The sequence below is a fragment of the Aedes albopictus genome, chromosome 1 (genome assembly GCF_035046485.1).
Source record: "Aedes albopictus strain Foshan chromosome 1, AalbF5, whole genome shotgun sequence".
Lineage (NCBI taxonomy): Eukaryota > Metazoa > Arthropoda > Insecta > Diptera > Culicidae > Aedes > Aedes albopictus.
Genome location: NC_085136.1, coordinates 241,402,461 through 241,417,840, shown reverse-complemented (window position 1 = coordinate 241,417,840; position 15,380 = coordinate 241,402,461). Strand labels below are relative to the sequence as shown.

The following is a 15,380-nucleotide window of genomic DNA, read 5'->3' as shown; positions in this document are numbered from 1 at the left end:
TTTATATAACTATTTAGTTAACCCTAAAAGGGATACCTGGGGTCCATTGGACCCCAGGCGCCTTTCAGAGCTCGTCTTTGATGGAACACACTCAGCGAGGTGACGAAACTGAGGTCATGAAGGTATCCCTTTTAGGGTTAATAAATATACTTTAAAAAGTCGATAGTAAGGTGGGGCAAAATGAGCAACTGGTAGAAAAATTATGAAAATGGTTAACATCTTAAACAAACGAATTTCACTTGTGGTTTTCTCCGTTACGATGCATATAGTAAGGTTTTGTCAGTAATTTTCAATTTATAAGCTTGAAAAAATCAGTATATGTATATTATCACTGTTTAAAAATGCCTTAATATTAAACTACATAGAACCTTACAGTTCCCTACAAATTAAAACCCATAATCCCCTCAAATTCTCATTGGTTGTTGCCGGTAAGCTTTATAATTGACACGAACAGTGAAATTGCATTTGATTATGTACAAAACAGGGATTCATCATCCTGCCCCACTAGGGTGCTCATTATGCCCCACCCCCAAAACGCAATCCACGATTTTATACGTTTTTAAAAACATTAAATTTTGCAACATTTATCGCTTTATTGAAAATTTCAACGATTAGTTTATGTCAGTTAGGGTATGTGTGCCATCAGTAATCTCACGCTCCCATATTCATCCTATTCAGTGTACGCAGAATATGCCCCCGCAAGCGAAAAATATGCAACAAAGAAGGCACGGCAACAACGCTTTGTTTTTTCCTTAGCAGATAATGACAAAATCGCTCCCGAGTTTGTTCACAACAAAAACAGTAGGATTATTTGTCTCGTTCTATTCACATCGTGATTTTCGCATTGTTTTACAAGTGAAACTCGATTATGAGGTGTGCAAGAGTCTTAATTCGTCCAAATGATTATAAATTCGATGATGTGGGTCAAAAATTTCAGCAGAAAAGCCGGAATATCGTTACACGCACGGCAAGCGATTTTAGTTTTATTGCTCTCAACGCCTGACATGCGTTTGTTACGGAGCGCCTTTGTTACCAACATGTACCGCTTAGGACAAAGCGTTTGTTTTTCGGCGTGATCCGTTTTTCGTACCCTGATCCTATTCGAAAACAAGCGAATACGGCACCGATTGATTCCGTTCTTTTTGTTTTCATGGGTGCTCACTTCTAACAAAAAATACAAAAATAAGAAACAAAACAAACAGCGCTTCAATCCTTTGTTTTTCGTAGGATGAAAATGAGAGCCACATGCTTAATAAGGGAACCAAAACCCTATGAGTCAAATGAGGATTATACGCCAAAATTACGCATTAATTGGGTTTTTAAATTTAGAAAAATGTATTGATTTTTTGATTTCATTCGAAAGAGTAGCTTTTTCTGAACCACTATGATTTTTTTCAGATTGTACCTTTGTTTTGGTACCTAAAATCAATTTCAAAGAGATTTTTCGAAATTACCTTTTGACAACTGAGCAACTGCTTGACAGCTCCGCCCAGTACGAAATGTGACGAGGTGTGTTTTTTACGCTGGCTATAAAACTGTGAGGGGTGATTCAAATTTGACAATTCTTGCCGACCGTTTTTATAGATTGGTCTTAGTAGGCGAGGATATAAATTTGTTTATCAAAATGTCAAATATTTTCACAGCGTTCTTTTGGAAGCTAAAAGCAGAAATTTACATCATTTATGCGTTTTATTTTGTTAATTATTCTCTTTATTATTTTAGGACGCCTGAGGACTGTATTTGTATGATATCTGTAAAATAAGATTCATCGCAGCATAATCCATTGTTGGCTTGAATAATAATATTACACGGGCAGCGGGCAGTGTGGTATCCACATATACCCCTATGGGCCTGTCCACAGACAAACAGACGTCTCACTCTACTCACTCCTCATCGTTACCCTTTTTACCGGTTAGTTCAAATATTTTGTTGTTCGCAAATCGCTCGGTCACGGCGCTCGCATCGTTTTTGCTTCTGTTTGACGTTTGCTCACTATTACCACCTACTGAGTGGTTTACGCAACAAAGCCTGGTTAGCGTTGGGCGATTATGTTTTCGTGACGATGATTTTTATCGCAATTTGTTCCAAGTGATACGTCTGTTTATCTGTGGCCTGTCCATAATCTACGTAGACCCTTAGGGGGGGACGGGGGGTTCTGGCCAAAGTCTACGCTCCATACAAATTTCGAAAATTATGTATGGACAAAAGTCTACTAGTGGGGTGGGGAGGGGGGGTCTGAGATGGCCAAAAATGAGTCTACGCGTAGTTTATGGACAGCGCCTATTGAATAACTCGGTGTACTTTATGAACTCATGGCCTTTATTTTAAGCAAAAAATCAAGTCAAATTCATTATCTAGAAGTTATTATTTTATGATCAGTATGCTAAAATCTAAAGAAGGAGCTGCTAATGTTCTACATCATAATCCTTCACAAAAGCACGATTTATCTTCTAAATTACTTCTGTCATTTTGGGGCAGGAAGATTTGCAATGGGAGGCGTTTCTCAGAAGCAAAAAGGCATTTTCAGTACGCCGGTCCATGCATTGAACAAAATTAGGCCGGATTCTGACCACATTATGTTTTAAGTTATTAATAGCGTGCAGCTTTCACTGCGTCGTGTCGTAGCTTGGCCGAGTCCCGACTGGATGTTTTAATAAATCGGAGAATGCTTAGCAAGGAATCGATAGCCGGTACCCGATTATACCTTGCTCCGTTCCTACTAAGAGTTATCAAATTACCTACTGTGAGTCTTTCTCACATCTTTCTTATTTGCCAGACCGCCACAATTTCGTCAGTAAAAAAATAACGGCAAGAAATCGGCACACCTGCAAATCAGGTGAAGTTACAAATCTCAGGTCGCGTAGTGGTTTGTCTAGTTGTGTATATGCATTTCGGGGTTAGAATTCCATGCAATAGGTATTTGATCCCTTAATTTCATACTTCCAGCCATCAGAAACTTCTATTCATCGACCTAAAAATGTGAAAAATTTGAAATAGCTTAGAAATTTAGTAAATTAGACTGAATTATATTCCAGAAACAGATGTGAAAATTTTTGACTTTCTTCGATGTCAACATTGAACATTTTCAACATCACTAGGCTTGCTTTGACTGAACCATAATGCTATTTATAGTGGCGGCAAGATACGTCAGAAAGGGGTGATTCAAAGTTTATGGCAGGCTAGCGTACAAACTTCAAACTGATTTTTAAATAGGTTCCCGGGCATCAAAATTCATGAAAATTTGGATTTCGGCTCAGTTTGGCATGCAGATTCAGAATATGGAATTCACCGCTAAGAAGCCAATTGCGCTTAATTTACTGAATTTGGTGGCAAAATGCTTAAGCTGCTCATTATGCCCCGCCAACCCCTAATCTTGTAAAATTTCACAAGTTTTCTTTGCCGAAGACGCATTTTTAATCAGCTGCAACTGACCGCTCTCCACAAGATATCCAATCGTCGATCATTCTTTTCGATCAACGTGTCTGATTTCACTTTCGGAATATTGTTCACTATGACTCGCCACAGTACCTCTCTAATCAGCATCTGTTTGGTACGCTTCTTCCACAAATCGTAGTTGTGGAAGTTCAGACGGACGATTGCTTGTTTCATATCCATTTCCATATTTTCTTCCGGAAGCAATCACAACAAATCTCTTCTAACCACTGTTCCTATCGTGAACCACTGTTCCCACTTTTCAGTTAGTTATCCTTCCTGGGACCATAACCTGTTGAGGCCAGTGCTCTAGCGTGCGCAGCTTTTTCCTTTTTCTTACTCACTCTCGTAAACAAACGCGAGAAAGAGAAAGATAGAAGAGGGGGCATTTGCCACCCCCTTTATCTCACTCTTTCTTGTGTTTATCGAAGAGAATGAGCGAGAAGAAAGAAAAAGCTGCGCACGCTAGTGGGCCAGTGTTATTGAAGCAGGATAATCAAACACCAGACCGGTCCGAATCACGTGTTTATTACATTGGAGATGAAACACTGAGTAAAGAGAAATACAAACAAACAAAATAACACTGCTGTATCTGGTGTCAACCAGGGTCAGGGCTGTATTCAGGACTGCGTTGTAGAATATAAGTAAATCACATAATTTTCAACGTGAATAAAATGCATAATCGTTGTTAATGAACATCTGCTTTGCATTAGATTTTTTTTTAACTCTTTTTTATGTGATTTACTTATATTCTACATGCGTCATCGTCCTCCAAGAATGTAGCCACCTCATACGCGCAGAATCTCGAGGCAGCGCTGCCGAACGAGGGTGTGCTCGATGTGGCCCCTCTGGAAGACTGCTGGAGTGCAGTCAAAGCAGCCATCAACAACGCAGTCGAGAGCACTATCGGGTACGTAGAACGGAGTCGACCAAACGATTGGTTCGACGAGGAATGCAGAGCGGTTTTGGAGGAGAAGGACGCAGTGCGGGCGGTAATGCTGCAGCATGGCACCCGACAGAATGTGGAGCGACCCAGACAGAAGCGGCAGCAGCAGATTCGCCTCTTCCGGGAAAAGCGCTGCCTGGAAGAAGCGGAGTGGGAGGAAATGGAACTGCTGTGACGTTCACAAGAAACACGAAAGTTCTACCAGAAGCTCAACGCATCCCGCAAAAGCTTCGTGCCACAAACCGAAATCTGCAGAGAAAGACGGGAGGATCCTTACGGACAAACGTGAGGTGATCAAAAGGCGGAAGTCACACCTCGACGAGCGCTTGAATGGCGATGAGAATGTAGGGATCAAGGCAGTGGAGAAAATGACTGTGTTGGTGCAGCAGAGGACGGGAACGAACCAACCCACACGCTGAGGGAAATTAAGGATGCCATCCACCAGCTCAAAAACAACAAAGCGGCTGATGAGCACGGTATCGCTGTAGAACTCATCAATACGGGCCCGGAAAAGTTAGCCATCTGTGTCCATCGGTTAGTAGTCAAGATCTGGGAAACCGAACAGCTACCGAAGGAGTGGAAGGAAGAGATAATCTGTCCCATCCACAAGAAAGGTGACAAGTTAATGTGTGAGAACTTTCGTACGATCACCATTTTGATTTTGAACGCCGCCTACAAAGTGCTATCTCAGATCATCTTCCGTCGTCTCTCACCTAAAGTAAATGAGTTCGTAGGAAGTTACCAAGCCGGTTTCATTGACGGCTGGTCGACAACGGACCAGATCTTCACCGTACGGCAAATCCTCCAGAAATGCCGTGAATACCATGTCCCAACGCACCACCTGTTCATCGAATTCAAAGCGGCATACGACAGTATCGACCGCACAGAGCTATGGAAAATTATGGACGAGAACAGCTTTCCCGGGAAGCTTACTAGACTGATAAGAGCAACGATGGACGGTGGGCAGAACAGCGTAAGGATTTCGGGTGAACTATCCAGTTCATTTGAATCTCGACGGAGACTACGACAAGGTGATGGACTTTCCTGCCTACTATTCAACATCGCCCTGGAAGGTGTTATGCGACGAGCCGGGCTCAACAGCCGGGGTACGATCTTCACGAAATCCAGCCAATTTGTCTGTTTTGCGGATGACATGGATATTATTGCTAGAACATTTGGAACGGTGGCAGAACAGTACACCCGCCTGAAACGTGAAGCAGCAAAGGTCGGACTGGTGGAGAATGCGGCTAAGACAAAGTACATGCTGGTAGGTGGGACTGAGCGAGACAGGACAAGCCTTGGCAGCAATGTTACGATAGACGGGGATACTTTCGAGGTGGTAGAAGAATTCGTCTACCACGGTTCCTTGCTAACGGCTGACAATAACGTGAGCCGTGAAATACGAAGGCGCATCATCAATGGAAGTCGTGCCTACTATGGGCTCCAGAAGAAACTGCGGTCAAAAAAGATTCACCCCCGCACCAAATGTACCATGTACAAGACGTTAATAAGACCGGTGGTTCTCTACGGACACGAGACATGGACGATGCTCGAGGAGGACCTGCCAGCACTCGGAGTTTTCGAGCGACAAGTGCTAAGGACGATCTTCGGCGGCGTGCAGGAGAACGGTGTGTGGCGGAGAAGGATGAACCACGAGCTCGCTGCACTTTACGGCGAACCCATCCAGAAAGTGGCCAAAGCCGGAAGGATACGATGGGCAGGGCATGTTGCAAGAATGCCGGACAACAACCCTGCAAAGTTGGTGTTTGCTAACCATCTGGTTGGTACAAGAAGGCGTGGAGCGCAGAGAGCACGATGGGCGGACCAGGTGGAGCGTGATCTGGCGAGTGTTGGGCGTGACCGACGTTGGAGAGCTGCAGCTGCAAATCGAGTATTATGGCGGCAAATTGTTGATTCAGTATTATCATGAATTCGATGTTAACTAAATAAATGAATGAAGGTATGTTGGTATGTTCAATCATGAATAAAACTGCACCATGGCGCAATACGGATATATAAAAAATCAGCAAAACTTTTGAAATAAGTAATATGTAATGGTTTCATTTATTATATTTATTAGGATTAAACTAGGGTTCCAACAAAAAGGGACTGAAATTACAATTCAAATCATAGATAAGAATTCTGAATCCACAAATTACTGATTTTCATCATCAAACTTGCTTTCAGACCTAAAACTCAGCCTGGAGATGAAATCCTCTCAGCTGGACTCGGCCAAAGAACGACTGACGGAACTGGAGCAGCAGCTAATGAAGCGTGACGAAACCATCGCGCTGCAAAAGCGCATGCTCAAAACGGTCAAGGAAGAGCATAAAGAGCAGTTCAATGTATGCGGTGATTGTTTTCTCGATCGCATTCTGGTGTTAATCGTGAATTTTGTTCATTTGTTTCTTAGGCTCTCGAGCGCAAATATCATGCACAAAAGGCAATCGTAGTCAAAATGGAGGAAGCCATTCTGGAGTTACGGGTCAATGCTGTCGCTCGTTCGCCTGATTCCGATCGAACTGGTAAACTGTTGTACAACTTTAAGGTTTTTCTTATTCCTTAAAACTTCCATTTGATTGTATAGACGCCGTCGGTTCGCTGGACCACACGTCGCCTTTGTCGATTTCTCTGGCATCGAGCGAGGGTCTCTCCGAGATCAAGAATCTAGCCCTGGTGGTCCAATCCGGTGGGAGCAGCACCCTGAACAACAACAATCACGAACTGGACTCCAATCTGCCGACACCGACGAGTGTACCTCTGCCACCGCTACCCTTGGACAATAACAATGCACTATCTATGGCCGCGGGAAATGCAGGCCCGATAGCGATTGCGGGTACCAGCAGCGGTAGGCCTCCACTGCCTCCTTTAGCGGGGACTGATCCGATGCCAGGACCAAGTCAGCGACTATGAACAAACTCCTCCTTGATCCATCACATCCCCACCCATAGCATGCTTTCGGTATTTTGCCTTGTTTTGTTCTGGTCGCTTTCCCCCCGAGCAGCCACAGAGAAAAGAAAACTTATTTTCTCTATTGTTTGTTAGTCTATTGAATTGATGATTACGTTGAAGTCAAAAGAACGATTAATTTCGTAGGGATTCGATCTGAAAGCAAATCCTACTGTCAAGGATGGAACGCGCATCTGCAGTACCCTAGAGGACATATTTTATGAATAAATCGAAATCGTCAGGAGCAGAGGAAAGGCTGAGACCTCTGCTTGTAAGGTGGATCGAGTGGCGCTTACGAAGGTGACGACGAACTGAAAAAGACTGGTGTGGAATATTCTCAAATCGAAATAATAAAAATAAAACAGTGAGAGATGAGAGATAAATCGCTTTAATTGAGTTACAAAAATAGGTAAAAAGTAAAAAGTAGCGTTAATCTGTTGAAGAAAGCATAATATTCTATTGAAAAAAAAAGCGACTAAACAAAAGTGAATCTAAATTATCGATTCAGGAGAGTAAACTATACGCAGCAATTCTAACAACAAGGAAACATAACAATGTGAACCCCTCTAGAGACAGCCTGCAGTAGCAACGTCTAACCGTTTTGTGGGATGACAGACAACACTGATAGTTTCGGCGAGAGCGGGAGGAAACAAAATGCAACATTAAAGAAATGACGTTGATTGAAGAAGAATCTAAAAGGTGGATTTTTATTGCGATGACTATTGTCCCATAGTATGCGCCTCGCGTCTTTCGCGAAGTGTTGAGTAAATTAATAGCCATTTTAGCGTGTGGGGCACAAACATTATTGTCGCATTATCGAAATGTTTAATGAGAAAACACTTGATCAGCAAATCTCCACTTAGAGCTTCAAATTCAACGTAAACTTTCCCATAAAAATAACTTAGAGTTGTTGGTCCTTGCCTCTAATGGTTGTTTTTTCTCCCTTTAATGGCCCAATCATGATAGGGTCATTGTTTATGCATGGCACGTAGATGAACGTTGATGTGCCGAACATGCGTTGACTGTATCATAACAAACGTGCGGATACCTGCATTGCATCATGTTCTCCATAACCGAAAAGTTGTTGCCCTTGTTCTCGGACTGAAAGGCAGAGAAGAAAATACAATGCACACAACAAAAATGCTTCAGATTATTAATTCAGGAAATTCTTTACATTCCTAAGATGAGTGATTTCAAGTTTAATGAACCCTATAGAAGGGCACATGGCAATGCTATACGCTTGTAGAACAAGACGCATACGTTAATATCACACTGGGCAGTTTACCTTTAACTCCTGCTAAAATGTGTGTTACTTTTCATTTGGGTATTTAATATTGGCCTTAGGTAGGTACTACCCCCGGAGAGTCGATGCAGCATTGTCTGTATTTTTCAAATTTTTGTAATGGGTGAGAGGGAGCGACACAAACTTCGGTAATTAATAATCGTAATAATAATGTTCATAAGTATTATGGATGTACCTGCTTTTGGGTATAATCAATCCAAAGAATACGTAGTCTCGATTTTCCGTGTAACGCTGCCATCAAGCTGCGTGTTGCAAAACTTGCATGCAACAAGGCATTCCTCGATTATTATTTTTTCAAACTAGCGTCGCGACGACCAGTTTCTCACGTCTCTCACACTGTTTGGCGCGAAAAGGTGCATGTGCAAGTAGGACGGACGGCAACACGCAATACGTTTTGAAACTTCCGCCGCGCGCGTCAGGCTCTCGCAGTCGTGTGTTTCGTTTGGTGGTTTCGCGGATAAAAATTTAATAAAATAATATTTAATCGAGCGAGTTTGCTAGAAAACGGAAGGCATGCTGACTACCGGCTGTATCGCCGTAAGTATTATGAAGTTCAATCACTAGCGTGCGCAGGGATCTTGCTTAGGGGAGGGGGGGTTGTGCACTGCAATGATGGTGCCAGATATGATCATGGTGCAAAATAGAAATCATTGCTCCTGAAATTCCTCCAATGATTCCTTCTGGAATTACTCAAAGAATTCCTCCAGGGATCTCTGCAGGAGTTCTACCAAGGATTCTACTAGGAATGCCTCCAGGGATTTCCCTGGAATACCTCCACGGTTTCCTTCAGAAATTCCTCCACGGATTCTTGCAGGGATTCTTCCAAGACTTTCTTCGGGAATGCCTCCAGGGATGCCACCAGAATGTCCTTCAAGCATTTGTTCAGGAATATCTCCAGGAATTCCTCTAGAAATTTCTTCACGGATTCCTCCTTAAATTCATACAAAGGCTCCTCCAGCGATTCCTCCTGTGATCTCTCCAGGGATTCATCCTAGAATTTCTTCACAGATCCCAACTAACATTTATTGTGAATGTAAACGTCAACAAATCGTCCTCAATACGGCTTGATGCTGAATTATTGCTAATCCAGAGAAATCTTCCAACCTGGCGGAGTGAAGAAGACAAAGAAGACCTGTTCCGCAAACGTCAAACTGCTTCACACTTCAAAAAGTATGCACACAACCTTGAAACAAAAATAAATAGTTGAGAATCTAAATTATGTTTAATGGCGTACAGCTGCATACTAAAGAGCTAAAACTACACCTAATATAGTTTAGAAATAAGTTACATGTTGTGGCAGCAATTGCTATTACATAAACCATAAATGAAACATTTTTCATTATTTTTGAATTTTATGGCAACCAAGTGAGTGAGAGCTTTTTAGCGTGAACCGAGCACTTTTGACGTTTGCGGAACGACTGCGGCGGTCGAAACCACCGCAACCCCGTTGGATTTTTTCTATTTTACCGCAGTACTGTGTTGTACATATGGACGGAAGCTTCTATGCAAGCCCTATACCAATGAATCTGGCGAACTTAATCCACTTGTACATGCTGTGCGATCAGCTTCTATGTCACCTAGTCATAGCTCTTTTCTGGGCTCCTATGTAACCACTAACTGAAGAACATCTTGAGAAGGCGCTTTTTCAGCCTTTTGGCAATTTTTAAATAATAGTTTTACGGCATCCCCAAATAGGCTTCTTTAGCGATGTTGAGATAATTCCATTTTCTGAATCGGCATGCAAAACTGAGCCGAAATCCAAATTTTCATGAATTTTGGTGCCCGGGAACCTATTTAAAAATCAATTTGAAGTTTGTATGGGAGCGATTTGTCGAATCACCCCTCGTCGCATTTTGTACTGGGTTGAGCTGTCAAACAGTTACCCAGCTGTCAAAAGGTGATTTCAAAAAATCTCTTTGAAATTGATTTTAGGTATCAAAATAAAGTTCTAAAAATCTGAAAAAAATCATATTGGCTCAGAAGAAGGTGCTCTTTCGTATAAAATCAAAAAATCGATACATTTTTCTTAATTTAAAAACCCAATTAAACGATTAAATATAATTAGGTTATGGCAGAGGATCCCAAACTTTTTGCTACCGCGGCGCCTTTTAAAATTTTCAAAATTTTCGCGGCGCACCAACAACTTTTTACAAGGAATTTTAATAATTTTAACTCCTTCAGTTCAAAAATTCAAATATAAATCGTAAGAAGCCTTCAATGTCATGCTTTTTCAAAAATAAAAAAAAAAGAAATATTGCGTTAAAATAAAGTACGTTGATTTCCAAATATAAGGGAAAATAGATGTAAAAATGAATTGTTTAGAAGCTGTCAGAAAGGCTTACACCCAACTAACAATCGCCAGCCGCAAACAAGCATGCATGCTGAATTGTTGCTTTATAATAGTAATTATAGCTGAACTAAAAATATGCTGTACATATTACTGTACAAATGCTTTTTCAATTGAAAAAGTAGCCAATGTTCAACTTTTCGTATTGGTATTAATAATGATAATTTAAAACACTTTTCAAGCGTTTAATAAGATTTTTATTCGACTCGCAGTAATTCCTTTACAACATAGTTTAACAAGACTTTTTTCTGCTTCTTGTTAAGTTCGTGTAAAAATTAGGACATGTATCTGAATAATGTGTTTTTCACAAGTCAAATAAGCGCTTTCGTTTCATCATACTTCGACTCAGAGTACATGATGAAAAACACGTGTTTTTTACCGAACAACAGCTGAATAATTCTGTTGTTCAGTCGTTAATCATAATGTTGTGCTAATTCACCACTGCTGTATAGAAGTCAGAGTCTGATCATTATAAAACCACGGGAATGAAATTCAGGAGGAATCCCTGAAGGAATTTCTGGAGGAATACCTGGAGGCTTTACTAAAGGAATGCTTGGTGAAATTCCTGTGGAAAGCTCTAAAAAACTCATGGAGAAATTCCTGGAGGAACTTCTAGAGGAATTACTGGAGAAATTACTGAACGAGTACTTGGAGGAATTCCTGGAAGAATTTCAAAAGGAATCCCTAAAGGAATTCCAGGAAAAAATGCTTGGAGAAACCATCGGAGGAATCCCAAGAAGAATCACTGAAGGAATTTCAGGAGAATTCCCTTGAGGAATTTCTGAAAGAATAAGAGGACTTCCTGGAGGAATCACTGAGGGAATGTTTGGAGGATTCCCTAGTAGAATTCCAGGAGGAATTCCTGGGAAAATTCGTAGAGAAATTTTTGGAAGAATTGTTGGAGGAATTTCTGGAATTTTTTTGGATGAATTCCTAGAGGAATTCCTGGAAGAGATCTTGGAGAAACTCTGGGAGAAATTTCTGAATCAATTTCTGAAGGCCTCCCTCGATGTATTCCTGGAAGAATTCCTGGAGAAACCCATAGAGGAATTTCTGGAGGAATCCTTGGATGCATCCCTGGATGAATTTCTAGAGGAATTCCTGAAAGAATTTCTAGAGGAATCCCTGGCGGAATTTCAGGAGTAATTCCTGAAGTTATTTCTGGAGGAACCCCTGGAGGCATTCCTAAAGGTATCCTTGGAACAGTTTCCAAGTTTTCCAGAGCTTCCTCCTGAAATTCTTCCAAAAATACCTTTAGGAATTCCTGAAGCAATCTCTGGTGGAAACCATGGAGGAATTCCTGTAGGAATCCGTGATAGAATTCCTGGAGGAATCGCCAGCCGCAAACAAGCATGCATGCTGAATTGTTGCTTTATAATAGTAATTATAGCTGAACTAAAAATATGCTGTACATATTACTGTACAAATGCTTTTTCAATTGAAAAAGTAGCCAATGTTCAACTTTTCGTATTGGTATTAATAATGATAATTTAAAACACTTTTCAAGCGTTTAGTAAGATTTTTATTCGACTCGCAGTAATTCCTTTACAACATAGTTTAACAAGACTTTTTTCTGCTTCTTGTTAAGTTCGTGTAAAAATTAGGACATGTATCTGAATAATGTGTTTTTCACAAGTCAAATAAGCGCTTTCGTTTCATCATACTTCGACTCAGAGTACATGATGAAAAACACGTGTTTTTTACCGAACAACAGCTGAATAATTCTGTTGTTCAGTCGTTAATCATAATGTTGTGCTAATTCACCACTGCTGTATAGAAGTCAGAGTCTGATCATTATAAAACCACGGGAACTTTATGTTTTGATTTGAGCGCTGCAATTCATCTTCTCTAGGATGGCGCAGATAGGAAGGCATGCGGCTGGCAATCGACGGGTCTCGAGTTCGATCCTGGATTTAGGTAAATTTATGTGTAGTTATTATTTCACAATATTTGTTCACAGCATTAAGCTCCAATCATACTCTCGTGGAAATTGAAAAATTTTGCATTTTTTTATTTTTAATCAATTTTGCTGAAGCTGAATAACCCAACTAACAATCACTCATTTTACAAGCACCTTTACGACGAATTGATTCAGCATGATGCTGAATAACATTTGGACAATTTTCAGGCACAACCTTTGTTCGGGTTTTGTTAACACAAATTTGGAGAAACTGTAAAGCATAGTGTTGTGTACCAACTGAAATGTTTGTTGTTAAATCGTTTTACAAATATATAGTAAAGCTGTTATTCAGCTTCAGCAAAAATGATTAAAAATAAAAAAATGCAAAATTTTTCAATTTCCACGAGAGTTTATGATTGGAGCTTAATGCTGTGAACAAATATTGTGAAATAATAACTACACATAAATTTACCTAAATTCAGGATCGAACTCGAGACCCGTCGATTGCCAGCCGCATGCCTTCCTATCTGCGCCATCCTAGAGATGATGAATTGCAGCGCTCAAATCAAAACATAAACTTCCCGTGGTTTTATAATGATCAGACTCTGACTTCTATACAGCAGTGGTGAATTAGCACAACATTATGGTTAACGACTGAACAACAGAATTATTCAGCTGTTGTTCGGTAAAAAACACGTGTTTTTCATCATGTACTCTGAGTCGAAGTATGATGAAACGAAAGCGCTTATTTGACTTGTGAAAAACACATTATTCATGTCAATTTCTTGATTTTGCTTTGGCTGACCAAGCCATGTGGGAAATTACACAGTTGAAAATGCTTTGACATCCATGTGCACAACAGAACATGTGCTCGATGAACAAATTGAGATTTGAAATTATGAAAAGAAATCCACGTACTCCGGTGAGACTCGAACTCACGACTCCCAATTCGCTAGACGGGCGCTTCTATTCCTTCAAGCTACGGAGTCACTCGACTATCTCCGTCGCCAGCAGGCCTAGAACTGAACTCGATTCCACAATCGCACATGGTTATCTTCTTTTCACAATCCAAACCCCCTTCGGATGGGATTAGATGAACATCTAACACATTGTCTGTTGTGCACATGTATGTCAAAGCGGGAGAGGAAGTTATTTTTAATTGTCGAGAGCTTCGGGCACTGCCTTCCAATCACTTATTGGTATGGCAATTAGTGTGCAGTCGGACTCTCGACGGGTCGGTCCTCGGCCGACCGAATACGGTAAGGGTGACCGTAGCACCTTACAAATGTCAATTTCTTGATTTTGCTTTGGCTGACCAAGCCATGTGGGAAATTACACAGTTGAAAATGCTTTGACATCCATGTGCACAACAGAACATGTGCTCGATGAACAAATTGAGATTTGAAATTATGAAAAGAAATCCACGTACTCCGGTGAGACTCGAACTCACGACTCCCAATTCGCTAGACGGGCGCTTCTATTCCTTCAAGCTACGGAGTCACTCGACTATCTCCGTCGCCAGCAGGCCTAGAACTGAACTCGATTCCACAATCGCACATGGTTATCTTCTTTTCACAATCCAAACCCCCTTCGGATGGGATTAGATGAACATCTAACACATTGTCTGTTGTGCACATGTATGTCAAAGCGGGAGAGGAAGTTATTTTTAATTGTCGAGAGCTTCGGGCACTGCCTTCCAATCACTTATTGGTATGGCAATTAGTGTGCAGTCGGACTCTCGACGGGTCGGTCCTCGGCCGACCGAATACGGTAAGGGTGACCGTAGCACCTTACAAATGTCAATTTCTTGATTTTGCTTTGGCTGACCAAGCCATGTGGGAAATTACACAGTTGAAAATGCTTTGACATCCATGTGCACAACAGAACATGTGCTCGATGAACAAATTGAGATTTGAAATTATGAAAAGAAATCCACGTACTCCGGTGAGACTCGAACTCACGACTCCCAATTCGCTAGACGGGCGCTTCTATTCCTTCAAGCTACGGAGTCACTCGACTATCTCCGTCGCCAGCAGGCCTAGAACTGAACTCGATTCCACAATCGCACATGGTTATCTTCTTTTCACAATCCAAACCCCCTTCGGATGGGATTAGATGAACATCTAACACATTGTCTGTTGTGCACATGTATGTCAAAGCGGGAGAGGAAGTTATTTTTAATTGTCGAGAGCTTCGGGCACTGCCTTCCAATCACTTATTGGTATGGCAATTAGTGTGCAGTCGGACTCTCGACGGGTCGGTCCTCGGCCGACCGAATACGGTAAGGGTGACCGTAGCACCTTACAAATGTCAATTTCTTGATTTTGCTTTGGCTGACCAAGCCATGTGGGAAATTACACAGTTGAAAATGCTTTGACATCCATGTGCACAACAGAACATGTGCTCGATGAACAAATTGAGATTTGAAATTATGAAAAGAAATCCACGTACTCCGGTGAGACTCGAACTCACGACTCCCAATTCGCTAGACGGGCGCTTCTAT

At 41.4% G+C, this 15,380-nt stretch overlaps 1 protein-coding gene across 1 annotated transcript in view; it reads left to right on the top strand.

The window, feature by feature from the left end:
• LOC109425317 (hamartin) overlaps positions 1 to 8,018 on the top strand; it is a 54,191-nt gene extending 46,173 nt beyond the window's left edge. Inside the window, exons 3-5 of the mRNA XM_029860661.2 lie at positions 6,566 to 6,723; positions 6,792 to 6,903; positions 6,966 to 8,018. Of these exons, the coding sequence (XP_029716521.2) occupies positions 6,566 to 6,723; positions 6,792 to 6,903; positions 6,966 to 7,291 (596 nt within the window). The 3' untranslated portion in view covers positions 7,292 to 8,018. The remainder of the gene's footprint in view (positions 1 to 6,565; positions 6,724 to 6,791; positions 6,904 to 6,965) is intronic.
• Positions 8,019 to 15,380: the final 7,362 nt, after the last annotated feature.